Source organism: Sciurus vulgaris, assembly GCF_902686455.1.
Source record: "Sciurus vulgaris genome assembly, chromosome: 12".
Taxonomy (NCBI): Eukaryota; Metazoa; Chordata; class Mammalia; order Rodentia; family Sciuridae; genus Sciurus; species Sciurus vulgaris.
Window position 1 is genome coordinate 14929703 of NC_136473.1, and position 23096 is coordinate 14952798.

General features: G+C 36.3%; 1 protein-coding gene across 1 annotated transcript in view; it reads left to right on the top strand.

Moving 5' to 3' along the window:
• Window positions 1-23096, top strand: part of TAF3 (TATA-box binding protein associated factor 3) — a 170066-nt gene that overhangs the window by 126692 nt on the left and 20278 nt on the right. The window contains exon 4 of the mRNA XM_079106994.1: window positions 8083-8165. Coding sequence (XP_078963120.1) covers window positions 8083-8165 — 83 coding nt within the window. The remainder of the gene's footprint in view (window positions 1-8082; window positions 8166-23096) is intronic.

Below are 23096 nucleotides of genomic sequence, written 5' to 3' on the forward strand. Positions count from 1 at the left end.
TGGAAATGCCTTAACAATGAGTAGAAATTGACATATTAGTATAAACCTTAAGACTTTTCTTTTTTCAACCCCAACCCTGAAGTATTAAGTAAAATGAATAATTGAAAACAGACCTGACGTGGGGTTATGTATGATCATTGAATTTTCTTACATGTCCACAGAATAAAGGCAACAAAGGTAAATTTTAAAATCTTCTGTTTATGTTGCCTATTTACAAAGATTTTACCAGCCTTGTACACATTTATCAATACCAGTGACCAACACAGATATCATTAGTTAAACAAGAATTGCTTGGTGAGTGGAAGTAGCTTTGGGCTTTGGAATCTAGCATACCCTGGATAAAATCCCAAAGAAAGTTTTTTAGCTTCTTTAATACTTAGGTATTTCATGTTTAATGTAGAGAAAATGATAAAACTAAAAATAGCAAAATACTAATAGTTAACATTTGAGTAATTACTATATGCTAAACACCATGCTGAGCACTTTATATAATCTTAAGTCCTTACCACAACCCTCTGAGGTAGACACTATAGTGATTATCACTTTAAGATGAAAAACTGAGTTTTAGAAAGATGAATAAGCGTGCCCAAGATAACATACTTAAGTAAGCGACAGAAGCCAGAATTTCAGTGCAGAACAGCAAGACGAATTGATGTTTCTAACCACTATGCTTTCCTACATTAAGTTAAAAAGGGGTAAGTGAAATTATGTATATAAGCTTTTAGTTCTCCTTTATGAGCAATAATAGGCATTAGTCAAGGTTAGGAGTCTGGTGTGTCACTTATTTAAAATGGAACTTTGTAAGAAAAACCTATTAAGAGCAATTATGTTGACGAGCCACATAGCATAATAGCAATTAGCAGTGGTCAACCTAACAGTACATCAGAGCAGTTTAAAATAAATTGAAATTAAAATTATTAAAATTATTATTAAAATTTTTGTTTTTGTACCTGTCAGTGTATGTATTGCATGACTATTTAAGACCATGACTCTTTGGGGTTTAGATGAATGTATAGGATTATAAAATTACTTTAATTAAAATTTATTCTTGGTATTTTAAGTGGTTTTTGAGGAAGGATCATTGTAAGAAAACATTTTGCTATTTATTTTAGTGGAATTGGAGAGTTGTGTCTACACGTGCGTATGTGTGCGCGCACACAGGCGCACTGCTGGGGATAGAACCCCATGCCTGTCTCCTGCTAGCCAGGTGTTTTATCACTGAGCAACACCCCCAGCTCCACCTATATAATCTTAAATACAAGATAAGCCAAAATCTGCCTGTCAAATGGGGACTGTGTTCTTATACTTGAATATATTCTTATTTGAATATGATGGCCCAGTGGAGTGTTGCCCCCAAACAACAACATCGCCATCTGTAAGTAAACAGGCCCAGCTGGCCCACAACTGGCATGGAACATGGACTTCGGTAGTCACACTGACCTGGGTTGAGGTCCTAGCTCTGCTCTTTCCTAGCTTCTCATGAGCCTCTCGTAACCTCTTGAACCTCTGCTTCCTTCCCTCTGTCTCTGCCCCTCATTCAATACCAGGAAGAGACAGCATCATTAGGTAGTTTACCTCTGTTTAAAAACAATAGTTTCATGCCTTCTCTAAGAATATGTTGGCATAAAAGGCTTTCTCTTCTGCTTTCTCATAGAAAACACTTAAGTAAAGACTAGTTTGTGTCATTTAAGATGAACAGATGACTAACAATTCAGGATTTTCTTGGAAATAACCAATAATGTTGATAACCAAACCATGGATGATTGAAAGTTGTATGTAATGAAAAGTCCATTGACTTTATAAAGGAGTCCCCAAATTTTATCCTACTGATTGATGAATTGTTTCATTTGAGTTAATATTAGCTATTGAGTGAACTAACCTAGATAGAAGATGATTTTAACAACTGTCACTTATTGGGTGCATTCAAGTGCCAGACCTGGGCAGAACTCCATTATTTAATATTACCTCCAAACAGCTCTAAGGGTTTGGTATTTCTCTTCCTGTTTTACAATTGGAAACTGTACAGAAAGGGTGGATGACTTGCCACAGCCCTGGGTGGAAGAGCTGTGATTGGCCAGGTCTATCTGCCTGAAGCCTGGATTCCTTATCACCCACGCGGCTTCCCAGGCCCATCACTCTGTCTGCTCTGGTGTGTCTGAGTAAGGGGATGCTAGTGGGAGAGGGACAGGTAAGAAGGGTCAACACTCAGGAGCAGGGTGACATCACTACTCAAAAAAATTCTAGTCCTTGAGGAAACCGTAGAGAACTCCTGTTCAACTGCCACATTTTAAAGACCATGAAAGGGGTATCCTCCAAGCCTTAATGACTTTAGTAATCAGAACAATTTAAAGTTTTAATGTTTCTTTAATCTACCTACAAATCCTTTAGGATTTGCCCCTAAATAATTTTTTATTAAATTTAAACAGTTTAGAGAATGGTAAATAGTCTTACTGGTTTTTCCCTTTAACAAAAGATTTTCATCTTTCTTGTATTTAAAGTAAAATGGATTCAATTCCAGTGTTTTCTCATTAACTGTTATAACTTGTGAGATAAAGGATTTTTCAATAAATAAAATAGCACAGTAAATGAGGGAAATACTCTCTTCGTATTTCTTATAACTGTCTATTTCAAGAAGAAACCAGTAACTTAATGTTTAAATGAGCATGTTTAATTATAGAAGTTACCAAAGTCACCCTCCGCTAACCCTGGCTGAAAGCAGGCATGGGTTGTTAGAGTGTCCAAGCTGGGTGCCACTCCTGCTTAACCACAATTGTGCATCTTCTTCTGACCATCTTAATATTTTAAATGGCTTATCAGTGTTTAGTTAGACTGTGTTTCAAAAGTAAATTATGTAAAGACTCTTAATTGCTAAGGAAGATAACAGAAGGGTTACCTGTCAGCATCCAAATGTTAGGTGATTAAACTTGGCTTTTTGTGAGGAGAATTTATGTATTTTTTCTAACTTATCAGCATAGATGGGAATCTGAACTCGTGCTTGCTGAACTTACTGCCACCACAGCTAGTACACATATGTGGTGGGTTTTTTTTTTTTTTTTTTTTTTTTTTTAATGAAAGGAGTTTAACATTAAAAAAAAATAAACTTGGACAGATTATATTGACAAAGCTGCCCATTACCTTTGTAGAAAGTCCCTGTCAAAAGATAAACTTTAAAGCTGGAATGCATGAAAGAGTTCCAAGATAGAATTTAAATTTAAACTGATTCTTTATAGATAAGCTTTTTAAAAATCCACCTCTTTGCTTCAAGTCAGGATTTTAAAAATAAATTTCCCCTTTAAATCTCTTGAGCGATTTTCATTTTTTGCAAGGCCGCACTGCTGGTGTCCTGGAAAAATGGAGAGTTAGAGCTTTATCAGTTGGTGCCCTGAGGTATGTGGCAAAGAAGCTAAATCCTTGAAGATTAGCAAAAAAAATGCAGCACATGGCAATAAGGGGCTTATATGACTACTAGTATTAGTTCAGGTGAAAGAAGTATTGCTTATACATAAAACTGGACAAATCCACTGACAATGTATTTTTAGTTAGCTACAAAGGAGTCTTATATTGCTGGACTTTACCTCTTTGGTGAATTGGGAAGCTTAGTAATCCACTGTAAATGCTCTTCTGCTTGCCCCAATTCTCAGCATTACTCCCAAAGTGCTGTTCTTTTATTTTAACCCTTAAAAGCTCATGTCGTCCCCAGATTTGGGCTCCATGCCATTAAAAGATGGCATTAGTCATATTAAGTAATCAAAGTTATTTTCATTGAGTTTGTTGTTTCTTAGGAAGTATGCATACGAAATTATTTTATAATCATAAGAGGTATCTCTTTCCAGTAAGCATTCAGATAAAGTTAATATAAGCAAAAATATGGGAAGAAAATTCTGTTTAGAAATCACACTATATCTACATTAGCATCCTCATTAGTCTTTTTCTTCTTTAGAAGTTTATTGATCTTTTTCTATGGTTCTTGAAATTTTTCAAGATAAATCTGATTTAACTTCTTTGAGAATAAGTGTGTAAGTAGTTTATAGGTGGGGTTACACCAGTTGTCCTATTTGTCTGGCACAATCCCAGTTTGCATTTTTTATGGCATAATTAAACCTCCCTTTCACTATCAGAGATGTCTCTGGATAACATGGACACTGTATATACAGATAAAATTTTGAGCTGATGTAGCAGAATCATTCATTAATTCAGCTAGTTGAATACCTGTTGCCTTCAGGACCCATTTGTACCATTTCTAATCTGACTTATAAAATGTGCCATTATTTTTGTTTGCTTATTCTTCCATGTTATTTTATTTTTTTATAAGAGGTCATAAATAGATGATATCTTGGTTTGTTTGCCCTGTAAACCATTTAAGACAGTGTCAAAAACCCAAGCTAGTTTAGTCAGATGGAAGTGAAGTGAAGCCAAAGTTAATCTCAATTTCCATATAAATTAGTTAGCCTTTGATAGAGAAAAACACATTTTACAACTAACCCTACCCATCACACAAGTATATGTCATTTATCATAGGAGACCTTGGCTAAAAAAGTGAACCATGCAGGACGTCAGCATTATCAGAAACAGAGCTCAAAATGTGTCAGAGAGCCGAGGAGATGTATGGTAGAACAGGAGATGAATTTGGTTTCAGCAGGCCTGGATTTAGACCATTTGTATTTACTGACTTTGTATCTGTGGGCAAACCAGTTACTCTTTCTGAGCCCTTCATTACATGGGGATAATAATAGCTCCCAGAGTGCTTGCTGAATTTGAGATCAAGTCGCATAATGTATATGGGGCATTTTGTGTAATAGTGTACAAGGATAATATCATACAATTATTGTTTAGTGTAGTAAAGACTAGGCCAAACACAATGCACAGCATATCAACCATAAGCCAGAATTGTTTTAAAGGTAGGGGGGAACCATTTTATTTTTTAAATACAGCTTTAAAAAAAACCTGCTTTAGTGTTTAAATATAGTGTTGTGGGTTGAAGGAATAAGGAATAAGAAATATTACTCACAGGGCAAGAAGTTCTGGTGTGCTGTTTCACAGATAGCAATAAGGTACTGCACATTTCAGAATGCTAGAAGAAAGGATTTTGAGAGTTTTCACTACAAGGAAATGGTAATTATTTGAGGAAATAGATGTGTTTAAAAATTACACAATACACATGTGGCAACAAAATGGAAAAAAAAAGAAAAAATGCTTGCTCCATGTATGTTCTGTTTACCTATAAAACAGAACCCAGGCCTGGAGTTGTAGCTCAGTGGTAGAGTGCTTGCCTAGCACATGTGAGGCACTGGGTTCGATTCTCAGCACCACACAAAACAAATAAATAAAATAAAGGTATTGTGTCCATCTCCAACTAAAAATATTTTTTAAAACTTATTTAAAAATTAATTTAAAAAAAAAACAGAACCCATAATATCTACTCCATGTGTTTGTTAAAAAGCCTTAAAGAGAACATCTGCAAAATAACCAGGTACAATGCCACGGCAAGTTGTAGGTGACTTGTAAATGTTTATCTATTTTGGTTATATTTATTTATTTCTATAAAGTAGAAGGGTGAAAAAATTATAGAAGTCTTAATAGCTCACAAAATAAAGACTGAATCTCTGGTTTTCAGATTGGTTTAAATATGGAACTGTTCATTCCAAAAAATTTTTTTTGAAGAAAGTGAACACAAGCCCTAACTAGTTATACGTGGGTCTTGCTCTACCCCATCGTAATGACCGTTAGTGACACTGATAAGATTGGGATGTTAAGAGATGAAGTGCATGATATTTAGTGGAAGTTTTTCGGTAGGCGGCTTCTGGTTTGGTCTTGGGTTCAGTCAGTCAGTGCTAGTCTAGAAAGGGAAAGTTTGATGGCATGACAGTGGAATCGTGGGCATGGATGAGATCGCTGAAGACGAGAAACTGTAGAATGACAAGAGGAGAGGAGCAAACAATGTCAGGCAAAAGCAGGGGCTATGTGAAGAGGGCAGGAGCTCAGTAGGGCCTGTCATGAAGAAAAGTACTGGGACATTCGCCAATAATTAAGTCTACAAAGAGTGGTTTTAGTGGTGTGGTTGGGGCAGAAACTGGAGTGAGTCAAGGAAAGAATAAGAGATGAACAGATAGCAATACAAATAAAGAGACAACAAATTGAAGACTGAAAAAATGTAAGCAGTTGTTAGCCAGATGTTAAAGAGAAGATAAAAAAGAAAAAAAATTTAAGATAGGATTGAGTGGGGTATGGTGGTGCCCGTCTTTAATCCTAGTGGCTCGGGAGGCTGAGGCAGGAAGATCTTGAATTCAAAGCCAACCTCAGCAACTTAGCCAGGCACTTAGCAACTCAGCAAGACCCTGTCTCTAAATAAAATCTTAAAAAAAGAACTGGGGATGTGGCTCAGTGGTTAAGCACTCCTGGGTTCAATCTTCAGTATAAAAAAAAAAAAGATAGGATTGAGTATATTTAAAAGTTAGGGGCTGCAGTTGTAGCTCAGTGGTAGAACACTTGGCTAGCATGTGTGAGGCACTGGGTTTGATCATCAGCACCACATAAAAATAAATAAATAAAAGTCTAAAAAAAATTAAATAAAAACTAGTTAAAAATAATTAATGGAATGGAGAAGCTGAGGAAGAAGACTTAAGACAGACTCAAGTAGGTAGACTGTGGTTATGGTTGTGGGTGCAGAGAAGTTTGTACATCTGTAAGGAGTTAAAGGAGTTCTCCTACCATTTGGCCTCAATACTTTTTCCTATGAGGTTTGCAAAGCAAGAGTGGAAAGAAAATCTAGGGAGGGTCTTGAAAATATAAAAGTTTGAAATCATTGCTTCATATTCATGATTGAAATGTCTTAACAATTATTATGTGTCATTGTGATAGACACTGAGAAATAGCAATAAACAAAACAGACATGGTGTCTGCCATTATGTGAGTGACTGGAAACCAAATAAACAATATTGAAGGCACAGGTGAAGATGTTTACCTGCCAGCACTGTCCAAGAGAATGGTCAGAGCAGATCTTAATGTGATGATAGATTTTTTTAAAAAAATGATAATAGTAAACTAGGAAATAAATAAATATATATGAGAAAACAATAGATTTGATCCCTGTGCAAGTCACTTTATGATATAATATATTGAGCAGTTAAGATACTCATTCCTCCTTAGAACCACCCCACTCTTCTGTCAATTCTTGAACTTGAAAAATAAAAGTCAGTGGTTTGCAGCTAGGTGTCAGGAACCTGCTGTGAACTATTGGCATGTGGTATTTCAGGACCTTGGATGTTAAACATCTGGCATGGCTTGGGACAGTTCCTTATAACAAAGAATTGTCCCATCAAAAATGCGAATTTCCATTGAAAAATTCTGATATAGATAACTATTTGGAACTATAGAGATTGGTTTTATGTGTTTTATTAGAAATATTTACTTAATCAAGGTCTTCAAACCAAAAATTGTGAAGAGACCCTTTAATGTGAAACTCAACTTATGTATATTTTTTAATGTATTTTTCAGCAGTCATTGCCTTTGCAATAAATCCTTTCTAATAAGAAAATTAGATGGACTTTTGTTTTGTTTTACAGCATTTCAGATCTTTTTACTACTAGCCAAAAATGGAATAATTTAATGCTATAACGAACACTTGACAATTCAGCTTTCTCGTATAATAAAATGAGTTTAATGTTTACCAAGTTCTACAAAAGAGGCATTTTATCTTATAAAGAAAATACCACTGCAAAGTTTTTCTGTGGTTAAACCTGACAATCATGTAAATGCTCTACCAAATGCTCTAGATAACAATTTTGTTTAAAAATTTTAATATAATAAAACCCAAAAAATTAACCCAAACTTTAAAAAAATTCTAGAAATAACAGCTGTATTTACATAATGTAATTAAAGTTCATAAAATTTCACATGATGTCAGGTAGCCTTCAGTTGTTGAAAAACAAACACAGAATCACCCAGAGTATCTTTCAGTCTAGCATTTTAGCCATATTTGTGACTTAGACATGTTTATTAAGTTTGTGGAGGTGGGAAAGTAGCAGAGGTAGGAGGTACTTAGAAAAGAAGTAACATTGAACTGTAATGTACTAACTTCCACAGATAAAAGTGGAACCAGTCGTTCCAGCCCCGAGTCCAGTTATCCCCAGATTGACTCTGCGAGTTGGCGCTGGCCAAGACAAGATGTAAGTATAAAGCTTTGAATCAGAGTGAAGCCAGTGAAACTTGACCTCCTCTACCTTGTCCTGATAGAGTTAGGACTCTGCGAACCTTTTGCAGGTATGAACATGTAGGGTCAAGCTTTGTTTTGAGAACTCTTTGTTTTCAGGTTTTTACTGGTTTTTTCCTCTAGGTAAATGCTTGTTGCTTTGTTTTTATATACAGGATCCTATTTTTTCTTGTTCTTTTTCGCTTTTTTAAAGGATTAGCACATGACATTGTTTCTACATTGTGTTTAAGGTTTAGTTATATGGAAAATAAAGAAATTGTGTTGGGTGGGCGTACTGCTCTATTTTGCTCAGGTCGATGTAAGACTTTTTCCTATATGACAAGTGGTTTTAGTCTATGCCTGTAAAACAGAGCTGCTGTTAGAGACTAGGTGAAACAGTATACAGTAGTAACAGCTGATGTCTTAGTCGTACAGTCTTTTTCATTTGTATATTTTAAAAACTAGAGATGCAGAATTAGGGGCGTAGCTCATTAGTAGCGTGCTTGCCTAGCATGGGCAGGGTTCAATCTTCAGTAACGCAAAAAAAGAAAAAAAGAAGTTAAAACTTGAAGTGTAAACCCTGTACTACTGTTTATCTGAATTTTCCCTGAACCATTATATTAACCCATTTTTAAAGTAAATTGGTTGAACATTTTTCTTTTATTCATCTTTTAATTTGAGCCATTAAAGTGAGAGTAGGACCTATGAATTTTTGTAGCAGGTGGAGCAGAAACAGAAAATTTGCTTTGTGTTCTCAGTGGTTCATTTAATCTCAAAGGTTATATGTGTTTTATGCTACTGCTTCTGTCAACTCCAAATATAGTGCAGTAAAGAAGCCCAGTATGATTTTGAGGAGTAGTACAGAGTCAGACATGATCTTCCAGCAGAGTATACTCTCCTCTGAAGATTTTAAGTATACGATCCAAAGGATTTATATTTTCTTACCTATATTCCCTAGGTAATTTTCACATTATTCTTCCTGATTGTACCAATAAAGACCTAGATAGTGGGTGGTAGTAGTGTTGACAAGCTTAGAAAATGTTAGCAAAAATATCATGTATTTTTAAAACAGGTACCTGTGTACCTAGTGCCCTCAGTCAACCTGCAAAGGTTTGAATGATGTCCTCATCTCTCAATCAGTAGAGGATAGAGGAGACCCACCAAAATAACGCTACACAAAATCTCCTTGGAAATTCTGTATATTGTCTCATTTCTCTAGGGAGAGGTATTCTTATTCATCACTCAAAAACTACTTCTTTCCTGCCAGTTCATATTTTATTCTGTCTTCTCATTTGGTCAACAGTACTTAGTCTCAATTCCCACATGAAAGTTTAGCCTGCTCACTCCCTGTGGAGAAATAAGGTTTGTTACATTCATCTCCTTGCCCTTGGGTGTCTTTCAGTCATTCTGTTGACTATTTATTCTATTTCCTCCTTTCAGTAAATCACTCATACACTTAAGATATTGGAAGATGTGAGAAACAGATCCTATTACTCTGAAACAAAATGTGTAGTTTGACAGAAATTATAATAACCAGAGATTCTAGACAAATGCCATGGGAACAGTCCAATATTATATAACATATAAACTTCCAGATATTTAGGTAAATAACCCCAGTATTTATGAGAGATTAATCATTTGACCCAGGCAGATGCAAAAAAAATCCTTACAGTGAGCAAAGAGGTAAAGTAAAATACATTACATTTTAAATTTAAAATAAGAGAAGCCCAAGTCAAGTAGAAATAGAATTTTATGTAAAATAGAAATTAGTCAAGTGGGGTTTTTGGGGGAGAATATCTAAATCAGGGATTTGTAAACTATAGCCCACTGTGTGTTTTTGTATAACCTACAAACTAAATGTCTTTTGCATTTCAAAATAGTTGAAAAAATTTTTAATATTTTATGATATATGAAACCACATGACATTCAAATTACAGTAATTCTTCATGGTTTAATGTAGCATAAGGAAGCATGGCTTATTCCTAGTGGTGAAAGATTCATACAAGTTGTGCCTTTAATGACTTAGTTTGTACACACTTAGGGGGTGAACTCATATTCTTTAAGAGTGAAATATATGAGCAGATGGGGGTTCAAAAACAAGAAGAATTGAATAGTCCAGGGATAGAGAGAAGTGTTTATTACTGAAGGACAGGCAAAGAGTAGACTCTTGAAATTATGGGAAAAAGAAAAAGCTTTACAAGGTTCAAATTATACCCTCTCTTTGGAAGATCTTTAAGACAGTGTTTAGTTTCTAAGTCTTAAAGAAGTTATGTCTTTTGCCCTTGATCCAGAAAAGTACTTTGAGGTTAGATTGTTTCCTCTGTACTCTATTATTGTTATTTGAAACAAGACAGAGGTAACTTGTTTTTCCCTTGCTTTTACATTCCTGAAAACTGTTCTAAAATGATCTATGCTGAGGTCAGTCCGTACCTCTTCCTGACAGTGTTAAAATTCAAGATGACTTTCCAAAGACCTCAAATTCTTTGAACATGTCTTCCAGCGATGGATACCCCAGGTTCCCTAGTCTACATTGATGATGAAACTAAAATCCGACCCTGAAACTATGGTCTCAGCATACATAAAGTATGAGTAGGGAACACATTCAAGGTAATTGCTGAATTGTCGTAGTCCAGCCTCATAGTGAAGTCTTGCTTGGGTACAAAATAGCAAGTAGGCTTCGCTTGCCCAGGCACAACTGCCTGGAACTCTGTTGACCGGGATCCTGGGGTCCCACCCAGACTCAGTGGCTGAGTACGGGAGTGGAATGCCTGTGCTGGGATGGGCCAGTGGTGGCAGAGTTGTGATTTGTCATCCGGTCTTATTTTTTGCTGATTTAGTTTATTTTGAGCTTGTAGAAGTTGGCAACTTAATAGCATTCATTCTTTTATTCATTTCAATGAAGAAAACAGAGCAGAGTAATGGGATAAAATTTGTTGGTGCAGGAACTGTTTAGAGAGAATTATCAAGAAAATACATGGCAGAACAGGACCTGCAGCTTTTCTAAGTTTAAATGGCACTGAGATTTATAAAGCTCAAAATTCTATTAAAGAAGCCTCATGTAAAATGTTAATTTTACATATTAGCAAAGTATTAAGAAAAAATGTAATATAAATTTACGTAAAATTTTTGGGAAACAGTGATCAGAGTGGGGAGTAAGCATTCTTCTTCACGTTTCTCAAATGTCCACTAATGCTGTCCTCTCCCAAGTCCCAGAGAGAAAGCTTCTGCCCTTTTCTATCCACTCATCCATGCTTCCCCTCGGGCCCGAGGTTTTTCTGCCCAGCCATGCTGCTCGTGCTGGTAGCCCAGGATACAGTAAAGGGGAAATTGTGACTCCTCTGCTCTCAGGACCTTCCGGTCTGTGATCCATGAGCTCACCAGAGAAGGGGGTGACTACTAAAGCCCCTCGAGATGTTCTAAAATGCTTGGTCATTTTTCTTTTTAAATTTAATAACATTTGATCTAGTATTGCAGGAATCATTTATGATGCCTTTCAGAGAACAGTATTATTGGTGATAATTCTAAATGCCTTTGAGAGTTCACGTAGGTGTTCTGTTTAACAAATTTAACCTGGTTTTCAAAATACTCAAATTATGTCAAGCTATTTTTTCAGGCACTGTTTTACTGCTGGCAGTTGTTTCCTTTTTGCTAATGTTCTGATTTCCAGTGGCAACTGGACTGATTTCCTAAATTCACAAAATTCTTTTCTTTTCATGTCATTCATTTCATTTTTTTGCCAAGGTTCACAAAGTGTAGCATATGCCTAATGAAGGATTTTTTGATAGTTGTTGTTTCTAAATTATTTCTATATACTGTAAAAACTGGAGCTAAGCTTTGCTTAATAATTTTGAGGAATGTAAGAGGTTTAATCTTTAAAGACATAAAGTAAGTACAGGTATTTGTTGTCTGTATGTTTCCAAGCTCTTTGACAATAGAAATAGAGAATACTTGTGGGTGTCTACAAAAATAATCATTTAGAGCATTTTTAAGGAAAATAAACATTTTAAATTTTAAAATGCAGTTTTGGCACCAAAAAACATTTAATAGAGTGAAAAATGTATAGTTGTATTTTAATGATAAAATTTTTTTTGGTAGTTGTAGACAGACAGCATGCCTTTATTTTATTTGTTTATTTTTTATGTGGTGCCAAGGATCAAACCCAGTGACTTACATGTGCTAGGCAGGCATTCTGCCACTGAGCTACAGCCCCAGCCCTTAGTGAGAAATTCTTTAGAGAAATAATAGTAAATGATTTTTATTCTACTTTATGCGTTTTCCTTTCAATACTTAAAATGTTTTTCTCCAGTCAAAATGAATTCACGGTAACAGTAAAGTAGGAAATAGAAATAGCAAACTGAGATAAAGAGAAGAAAAAGAAACAAATGGTTGTGCATCAAATATGATTACAGGACTGGGGATATAGCTCAGTTGGTAGAGTGATTGCCTCACAAGCACAAGGACCTAGGTTCAATCCCCTGCACTGCAAAACAAACAAACAAACAAACAAAAAAACATATATATATATATATATATTATATATATATATAATATATGATTACAACTTCCTAGCAGTGAGGGCAAAAATGGAAATACTTTTTTTGCATGGGAAATGCTGGGGATTAAACTCAGGGCTTTGAGCATGCTAAACACATACTCTACTACTGAGCTAGACTCCCAGTCCCACAAAATACTTTTTTTAAAAAAAGGGAATATGCCTTAGTTTCTCAGAATAGGGATAGGTCAAAGTTTTTCAAGGCACTAGATTTAAGAATTGATTTCCATATGGAACCAGATGACAGGATAGTGTCCTCCCTAGCAGTTTTTGCAGCTGACACAAAGGCATTTTTTATTGGCTGTTTCTTTAACCCACCATAATCTAAGGGAAAACCTAAAAATGTCTTCTTAGGGGCTGTTGCGCCTCTAGTTGAGACATGCTTATTTGCTTTTGGGTATTTTGTATTTACTCAGAATTCTTGTTGTAAGTAACAAAAAACCCTAATCAAAGTACCTTAGAATGGAAAAAATAAAAAGAGGTATATTTGACTTGTGGTGGGCAGTATTGAGGGTCCCTAAGGTGTTGCTAAGACTCTCCTCATTTTCCTTTTCTCCATCTTGCCTCTGTGTTGTGAGAGATATGGCCCAAGTCATTCCAGACTGATGTGGTTCTTCATGCTCAAAGTCCCTAGTGAAGCCCCCTCTTCCATGACATCCACTGTCAATTCCCATCAAAAAGTGCAGTTCATCAGCTCCTGTGGTAGGGAGACACCCTGTCAGATAGGAAAATGGTAGGTTCCAGTAGGAAAAGGAAAAGAGTATTCTCTCACCAGAACAAGGTGTAAGAGGCAGGCAGAATGAGCTGATGTATTTTATTTTAGCTAGGGAAAGACAGTCAGATTTTGTGTAAAAATAAGCCAAGGAGCAGGGCAAAGACAACCATGACAGAATAGTACCTGCCACTGGTTTAAAAATGATACTCAAGAAGTTAGGTTAGGTGCAGTTCAGAGGACCATCCTGTTAGACTTGAAAGGCCTTTTGCTTTTCTAATGTTTCCCTTCCAATAAAACTATCTGCTTTTGATTTTATTATTATTATTATTATTATTATTATTATTATTATTGAAGAGAGTGATAGTTCTCTTTGTTTTGCCTTGGTTAACTTGTTACTGAAACAGAAACATTCCTTAGGCATTTTGCCCATGTTAGAAGAAAAATAGAAAGAACAATAATAAGAAAAGAACCTTAAGAGTGACTGTATTTAAACTAATGACTATATCTGAAATTTAAAATGACCTATTTTTAATATTAGTGAAAGGGACAGATATTATAATGAAGTTTCCTGGTTGCTGACCAACTGGAGCAGAAGTTGTTGGTTGTATACATTAGCTTTGCTACCTTATCATGCTTATAAATTCAGTGGTCCTAAAGCCATTTATCTCAGCTATAATTCTGATTTACCTCTAAGAGGAAGCAGATAGTTAAATTTTTCTTCTTTGTGTCTTCAGCCAGAATTCTGATTTTCCCAAACAAGGAGTTCCTGATTTCCTTAATCATGTCTTTATTTTTACTGATTTAGAATTATAATGTCTAAATTTAATTTTTCCCATAACACATTGTAATTTGTTCATTTACACCAAATATGTAGTACGTTTAAGAGGAAAAACTAGAATTGTCAGAAAAACTAGCTTTAGGTTTTGGAAAATGCTTTTACGACACAGTAAAACAAGTGGAAAGATTATATCAAAGCATTTCCATCTTACTTGTAAACAATTACAGCAGTTCTTACATGGATGCCACATTAGAAGACTTGGGAAAATTTACTGGATTCCATTCTAATGCAATTAGAGCTAATTTTGTTCTTTAAATGAATAAAAGGTCAGCTTGTAAATCTAGCTTATCTTGAGTCCAGACTTCAATAAATTGTTTTATTTAATTTGTTGTAAAAGATCTTATCCTTAATGGGTCTAGGTCTTATTAGTTCACTTAGGTTTTAAAATATTTATGACCACCTTTTTAGATATGATTTGAATGATAGTTGGAAAGTTTCTCTCTGCAGTGTTATCAAGGCCCAAGATCACTAATTGAGTGAATATAGGAAGGTACTTAAGATTTGTTATCTGGAAAAAGCTGATGTGAACTTCCAGAATTTAAATGTTCTTTAACCTGTGACAGGCAGAGATAATTTAACTGGATCATAGTGACCTTTGGGACACTATCTGATTATAATTTCCCCTAAAGATCAAACTACTCACACTTCTGGCATTTAAAAAGGACATGTGCCTACTGAGGAAACTCTTAGACTCTCTTATTCTTACAACAACAAAGAAAATTTAAATTCTCCATGTTCTCTTCTTTGCTGTCACTTTATGGGCCTCTGGTAGGTTCAGATACTCACCGAAGGACTAGACGCGTGGTAGTGTTTCGTCTTCTACTGCTCCACCTCTGTGGCTTAAAATGCGGTTACTCATGTCACAGCAGGACATCTCTGATTTAGAATTTTGGCAGCCATCACGGCCAGGGTCTCAACACCTGGAATGAGTAGCCACATTCTCCAGGGCTGTTTGCATTGTCTTAGGAGTCCTGGAGCTGCATGTGCTCTCAAAGCTTATCCCACAGGCTCTGCATCACTCTCCTTGATTCTAAATCCAACCTCTTTTTAGCCTCTTTCATTCCACCTTTTGTGCCTGCTGTGGAACTTCCTTCTCTGTTATCTCCTTTCCTCTGTATTTTCCTCTTCTTCCTTTTTCTCAGATTTTTCCTTCAGCCTTATATTCTTCCACCCTAATCCTTCTCACCTTCACCAAACCTTCCCTCTACATGAGAAAGAAGCTATATAACTTATTATTTCTGGCTTCTCAAAACTAAATATTTAGATGCACCTTCTTCCAGTTTTGAAAGCATGTTGCATTCTGTTCTCTGCCCCAGAAACTTTTCTTTTATTAAGATCATTAAATACATCCCAATTCTGAAATGCAGAGACCAGCTGCAGAGCTTACTATAATATTGATCCTTTCTGCTGTATTGGATCCTGCTTCCCTGCGCCCTTTCTGAAACATTTTGTTCTTGAGTCTACACTCTTCTGAATCTCTCCTTCTCCTACCATCCCTTTTTATTTTTCTTTCATAGGCTTCTTTTTCTTTACCTTTTTTCCTTTCTTGCCTCTGGCCTACTAATTCTGTTCTTTCTTCCCAAATCTTTATTTCCAGCTCAGATTTTCCCCCATAATTCATACTTACCTGCCCAGTTACTGTCTAGAAAGTTTTGCTCAGGTTAACCAATGGCACTTTACATATATCATTTTCAAAATTGCACACACTATTATGTCTTCCAAGCTGGTTCTTCTGATGCTTCTTTCATGTTGCTGATAAGACCAGTGCTACATTTTCAAGCCATGGTAGACTTTAGAGGGAATCTTGAAAGAGGCGAAGGCTATCTAACTAATAGGATTGGAGGTTTTATGTTGTAGTACCAGACTGGACCATCCTAGAAAAATAAGATACAAATATCTTTCTAGCCCCAAAATTTCCCAAACTGAACAAAACTGAGGAATGAGAAAAGACCCTGTCCTTGTCCTTGAAGTCACTCCTTGTCTAGACCAAATGGTCTAGGAGTACAGATGACCGTAGCCTTATGCTTGGGAATCTGTACCTCATCCCAAGCAAAGATGGTTTTAGCTGGGGACAGGGGAGGAGGGTCTGGGAGGCTACATGTAGCTAGGATTTTTTGTTGTTGTTATGTGGTCGTTGTTGTTTTCCCTAGATAACGGGGTCTCACTCAAGGCTGGCCTGGAACTTAGACTTTCCTGCCTCAGCCTCCTAAGTAACTGGGGCTATAGGCATGCATTAGCATACCCTGTGGTAGCTAGGATTTTAATAAGTGAGGATTGTACAAAAGGAAAGCAAAACACTGAAAATCCTGATTAGAATATAATAGACCTTCAAGAAATGTTATTTATTTTTCTTCTCTTAATGCTGACTATGAATATTTACTTTAAAGACACTTTTGTAAAAAAACTTACCTGTATTCTTTTGTGTCCTTTGGTAAAATCAGGTATAGAAAACAAAGGGACATTTTAAAAACATTTCAAACAAATGCTACTAAATGTGGAAGTACTTGACTTTGTTTTTAAGTTTTTTTGTTTTTTCCTGATTACAAAAATAATGGCACAGTCATTTTTAGGGAAAAATAATTAACTATTTGGAAATATATTGCTTAAAAAACAAAGGTTTTCCCTACAAAATACACCCTTTCCCCAAGATAATCACTGCTGACTGTTAAGTGTGCATTTCAATAATTTTTGGAACAGCAAATTGGAATTCTCTTTCACACAGTATTCTACAACTTGTCTAGTTCCCCACTAACAATATATTGCTCATGGACATTTTCCCATGTCTCTATGACATGGTATTTCATTTTACTGTCGTATCATAATTTATTTATCCTTTCAGTCCCCAATTTGGAGACACATGAGTTCTTCCAGATTTTGCCATAACAAATAAAGAACATCCTCATATGGATCTTGCTTATTCAAATGTTGCTAGGTCAAAGACATTTTAAATTCTTATTATACCAAATTATTATCCAAAAGGCTTTATCTATTAAAATTCCCACCAAGAGATTGAAGATAAGTTTAGCCACTCTGGAAAGCAATGTGGGATTCCTCAAAAAACTAGGGATTGGAACCACCATGTGCCCAACTCTATCTTTAGTATTTTCCAAAAAGGTCTAAAATCGGCGTAGTATAGTGATACGGCTACCTCAGTGTTCATAGCGGCACAGTTCACAACAGCTGAATCATCAGCTCGACCCAGATGCCTGTCATAGATGAATGGATTAAGAAATTGTGGTATATGTATATCATGGTGTTCTACTCTGTCATAAAAAAGGAATGAAATTATGGCATTTGCTGGTAAGTGGATGGAAATGGAGAGTATCATGCTAAGTGAAATAAGCCAGATTCAGAAAACCAAAAAGGTCAAATGTTTTCTTTCATATGTGGAAACTAGAGTAAAATAAAGGAAAGGAAGAAGGAAGTATAGGGTAGCATAAAGAACCAATCAAATATAAATCAATAGATAAGCGAAAGAAAGTCTATTAGAGTAGAGGAAGGAGAAGGGGAGTAGGAAGGGAGGACAGGAAGGAAACGGGGGATCGTGAACTGAAATCGATGTCCTTGCATGTATGAGTTTGTTGGGATGAACCCAAATACCATATATAACTATAAAACTCTAATAAAAAAAATTCCCATCAGCAGAAAGTGAGAATTAAATGACCTATGTTTTAGTCAGTTTTTTTGCTGCTGTGACTAAAGGACCTGACCAGAACAGCTGTAGGGAAGGAAAAGTTTATTTGAGGGCTCATGGTTTTAGATCCACAGGACAGCAGGCTCCATTGCTCAGGGCTCGAGGTAAGGCGAAACATGTCCAAAGAATGTGGTGGAGTGAGTCCGCTTACGTGGTGATCAGGAAAGTAGAGCTAGAGTCTCCACTCTGCTGATACAATATATACACCCCATAGCCACACTCCCAATGAGCCACTTCCTCTAGCCACACCCCACCTGCCTCTAGTTACCACTCAGTTAATCCCATAAGGGATTAATTGATTCGGTTAAAGCTATAACCCAATCATTTCTCCTCCAAACCTTCTTGCATTGTCTCACATGTGAACTTTTGTGGGACACCTCACATCCAAACCGTAACATTCCGCCTGGGCGCCTGGCCCCCAAAAGCTCACACTCATCTGACTATGCAAAATACATTTAATCCATTCCCATGAGTCCCTATGGTCGTCAACAGTTCCAATATTGCTCAAAGTTTAAGTCCTAAGTCCTCTCTGAGGCTGAAGGCAATCTCGCATTGTGAGTGCCCATAAAATTAAAAACAATTTACAAGTATCCAATATATAATGGTACAGAGTAAACATTCCCATTCACAAAGTTAGGAGCATAGAAAGAAGGGATGGGACCAAAGCAAGACCGAAATCCAGCTAGGCAAACAAGTCCTGTAGTTCTTATTCGACATCTGGAGCCTCTGCCCCGTGACCTTGTTGGTTGCAGCCCATGTGGCCTTTCTCTTGGCTTGACTCTGCTCAATTCTTGCAGCTTTGCTGGGACGATATCCCACATTACTGGCATTTCTTAATCTTGGGGGTATCCTCTGCAGCTTCAGCTTCCTCCTCAAATCTCCACCCCTTGCCTTCTTATGGAGTGCCCCCAGGGACTCCGACCCTACTGCACTTTGCTTAGCTTCCAAGTCCTTCCTCTGAAATCTTGGTGGAAAACTCCATGACCCCCTAACTCCAGCATCCTGCATTCCTACGGAACTAGCACCGCATGGTTGACACCAAGGTCTGCCACCATCTCCAGTAGTCGTCAAGCCTTCAGGGACCCTTGCTGCAGCAGCCTCTGAGTGCCCAGGTGGCTGACCACATTCAAAAAACTTCCTAGGCCCCCTTGTGCAAGATGGATCCCCCACTGGTCTCTTCCCAAGAGAATTTATTTTTACTCCCTTGAGCCTGAGATGGGTGTGCTCTTGCCAGCTCCTGAGATGCCCTCAAGCCATCTTTCTTATTGTCTCTAGGCAAAGTCTTTAGCATTTCTCTAGCAGCAGATGTCTTTAATAGTTGCAACTTCCTTAGCCCCAGTTTTATTCCCACCTTTCAAGTCCACGTTTTTCAAAATTTTCTGCTCTGCTTTCTACTGATTATCACATTAAATTCAATTAAAACCATCAGCTATATCCATGTCACCACCTGATTAAGAAGTTCATCACTTTTAAAATGAGTTTCACAGAAAGTCTCAGGACATGGGCAAAATGTAGACAACTTCTTAGCCAGAACATAATCCGAATGACCTCTACTCCAAATTTCAATAGAGTCCTCCTTCTCTGAACTCTCTTGAGCCCTGTCTTCACTGTCATGGTCCATTTGGCATTCTGGTCTTCTGAGCTCCCACCAGAATCAGCCACTAAGTTCCACTTACAACAATCTAAGGCATTTCCAGCTTTCAGTGCAAAGCATCTCAAAATACCTACCACCAAGTCCAAAAAACTCAAAAAGCTTCTGAACCACATGGTCAGGCTAATCACAACAATGACCCTACTTCTCGGTACCAATTTCTGTTTTATCCTATATGTGGGAAGAATTGATTAAATCTGATAATTCTGAACTGCTGTAAGACTCTGAGCAGCTATTAATAATTTTATATGAAAAGCTAGATCCATTCTGCCTCATAGGTGTGTGAGTTCATTTTATAGAAAATCCATCCTTCTTTGTTGGGCACTTTTGTTTAAGAATAGTTCATATTATTGCTTAGGTTATTACCAGATTACATAGGTCCTTGGCTCTGTCACCATCTTGAGTGGATTTTTCTTCACTGAGTGCATTACTTATGTAAAACATAATGCTACAGATAATTACTTTCTTTGCAATAATATCTGTACTTTAGAATTCATGTATCAAATTAATCTGGGAAGGGGACATGGTAAATATGGTGAATTTATGTTTTGAAGGCCAATATATTTGATGTTGTTACCACTGTTGGATCAAGGTTGTCAAGTTAGCTTTTTTCTTTGGTACTTTAGATAGTACTCTTCTTTTTGAAAACTTGTTATCTATGTAAGTTCGTGTGTGTGTGAGCGCGCGCGCGCGCTTGCGTGTATGAGAGAGGGAGAAAGATTGAACCCCGGGTCTCTAGAATGCTTTACTGTTTGTGCTCCACACTTAAAAGTTTATTTATTGGTTTTGTTTGGGGGTTGTGTTGTTGTTTTTGCACTTTGCAGTGCTGGAAATCAAACTCAGAGCCTCATTCATGCTAGGCAAGCACTTACCACTAAGCCATATCCCCAGCCAAAAAGTATTTTTAGATGAATAGCACAGTAAAACAATTGTCTAGAAAAAAATTTTTAAAGGTCAGAATTGTCTTTGTTGCTTACGTATTTGTTACTATATAGTTTTTTTAGACATTTTGTAGAATATGTCATTGAGCATCGAGCTTAGCTTTGCCCAAGTGGTACCTATTGCAGTTTCAAGCATTATCCACCAGTATTTCAACTCAGTAGAAATAGGCTCAGAAGTCCCAGTGCAGCCTCTCAGTGACCCAGCTAATATCATGTGTCCAGCCCCAAACAATCACTGTAGTCATGGAGTCTGATGCTCTAATTGACCTGGTTCATGTGTCTGACTTGGAACTAGGGGCAGAGTATTGCCTATCCCAACCAAATGGACTGAAAGGAGGAGCAGGGAGGGCTGGAGGAAGAAGGGCAAATGGGTGCTGCATAGAAATAGGCCAGCACAGCAGATGCCCATTCTATAGTGAAGAGATATAATTTGTAAGGTTTTTATTCTGTTTTGTTTAGATCTTCTGGTATGCTAAATATTAAAAGCCATTAAATTAAATATATATTTACTTTTTTCATGGTACTATGAACCATCTGTTAGCATCATTTATTTGTGATTCCACAAAATTTTTGCCTTTTTAAATTTCCTGTCAAGTGTGAAATATGGCATTAGGCACTATGAAGTTGCTGAGTCAAATTTATATTGTTTAGTTTGAATTTTCAATTTATATAAATTTTGTTGGTAATATTAACAAACTTTTTGAAGGAAAATTTTAAAGTTTCCCTGTATGTTATAAATACTAAATTAAGACTTACTTGTAGAAACTATAAAATTTGTGTTGCATTACTACATATTATATGTGTGTCTTTAAAAGGTCAACATCCTAGTTTCTGATCCTGGTAGGATACCAATAATACTTACCATGCGAGGAGTCATAATATTCAGCATTTCTTTTACAATACCGCAGCATTTGAAACAAAACCTTTTTGTTCTAGGTGTAGGTAATATTAACTGAGAAAAATAGGACAGTAACTAGTACTGTTCCATGATTCAAAGTTCGAAAAATAATGTTCCTCGTATATATGCATCAACTGTCTGTAATACAGTATACTTATCTGATTTTGTTTTTATAAATGTGATGCAACTTAAGCATAGTATTTTTTAAACTTTATTATAATTAGAACCTCAAAATTCCCATTAGAAAAATTTTTTTCTAATTGGTTCAGTTATAATTGACCATATTATAATTGACCATATAATTGACCAATTCTTTTAAAGGAATTGTAGTTTTTATTTTTAACCATAAGGAAAGTTTTGGATAATGTTGAACGTTAACCTGTTTGTGAAGATAGCTCTAATGTACATTATGCCTCAATTGAGAAATACTGAATAATCCATATAGGAACACATGAATTCTGCTAAAACACAGAGGAGCACTAAGAGTAATTAATGCTATTAGGCTAATTTGTTTGGAACTAAGATGAACAGAGTGGACAAATCACAATTATAAGCAGTAAATGGCTGTATTCTGTTTTTCTGCTCATCAGACCATTCAAAACCAAATGAGTAAGGCAGAATGTTTTGCTACTTTTCATTGTTTCCATTGTTTTATTTATTTGGCTTACAGTAAATGCAGGGAAATTCACATTTGCCTTATAAATTTAGACCACTTTCAAAGAATGCTGACCACATAGACTTTGAATTCCTCTGCTGCTTTGCTGCTTTTTTCCTGCATTTTCTAGCATGAACTATTTTTCTATATGCATGCATACATCTGTCAGTCAATACTTATGCTTTAAAGTGTTGTCATTATTTAATTTTAAAGAAATTAGAAGAAGAAAGAGCTTATAAATAGTGAATACATTTTCAGATTCTCTGGCATTTGGCTATTCTGCTTATTTGTGCTCCTTATGATAAACAGACAAATTAAAACATTTCAAAGATCACCAGTCAGTTCGAGTTCTTTGCCATGGCAGGGCCCACATGGCTGGTGCAGGCAGGAGTGGGAGGGCAGAGGAAGACGAGCCTCAGAAGGGGCTCGAGAGAGTCCCATTCTGAGCTCCTTTGCTGGCACCACCTCAGCCAGGGTCCCACAAAAGGAAACAGTGCAGCCAGCTTCCATCCTCTCCTGACTGACCCTCTGGCTAAGTCTGAAGCTTTTCTTTGCCCTTCCAGGTCATCTTTGACGTTAGAGGAAACTAGGAAAAACTGAGGAAGTGAGAGGATCAAAATCTAAAGCAGCTCTTTAAAACTCACAGCTGAATCCTTTAGTCAGACCTTTGGGTGTTTAAGCGCTGCAGTGAACTTTTCTTTTTCTTTTTTTTCCTGTCTTTCCTTTAGGATGATCTTGAATCATCTGTGATCTAAAATCAGTAGTGTAATTTCAAGTCTTTTCTTGCCTTAGAGAAAATTTTAGAAACCCTATTTTATATGTATGTATATCATATATATATTTATAAATGTGTATATATACATAGTTTTTTTTCTTCAAACTGCACTTTTTAAGAACTTCTGCACTTTTATTTAATTAATTTAATTAATTAATTTATTGATTGATTAATATTGGGGATTGAACC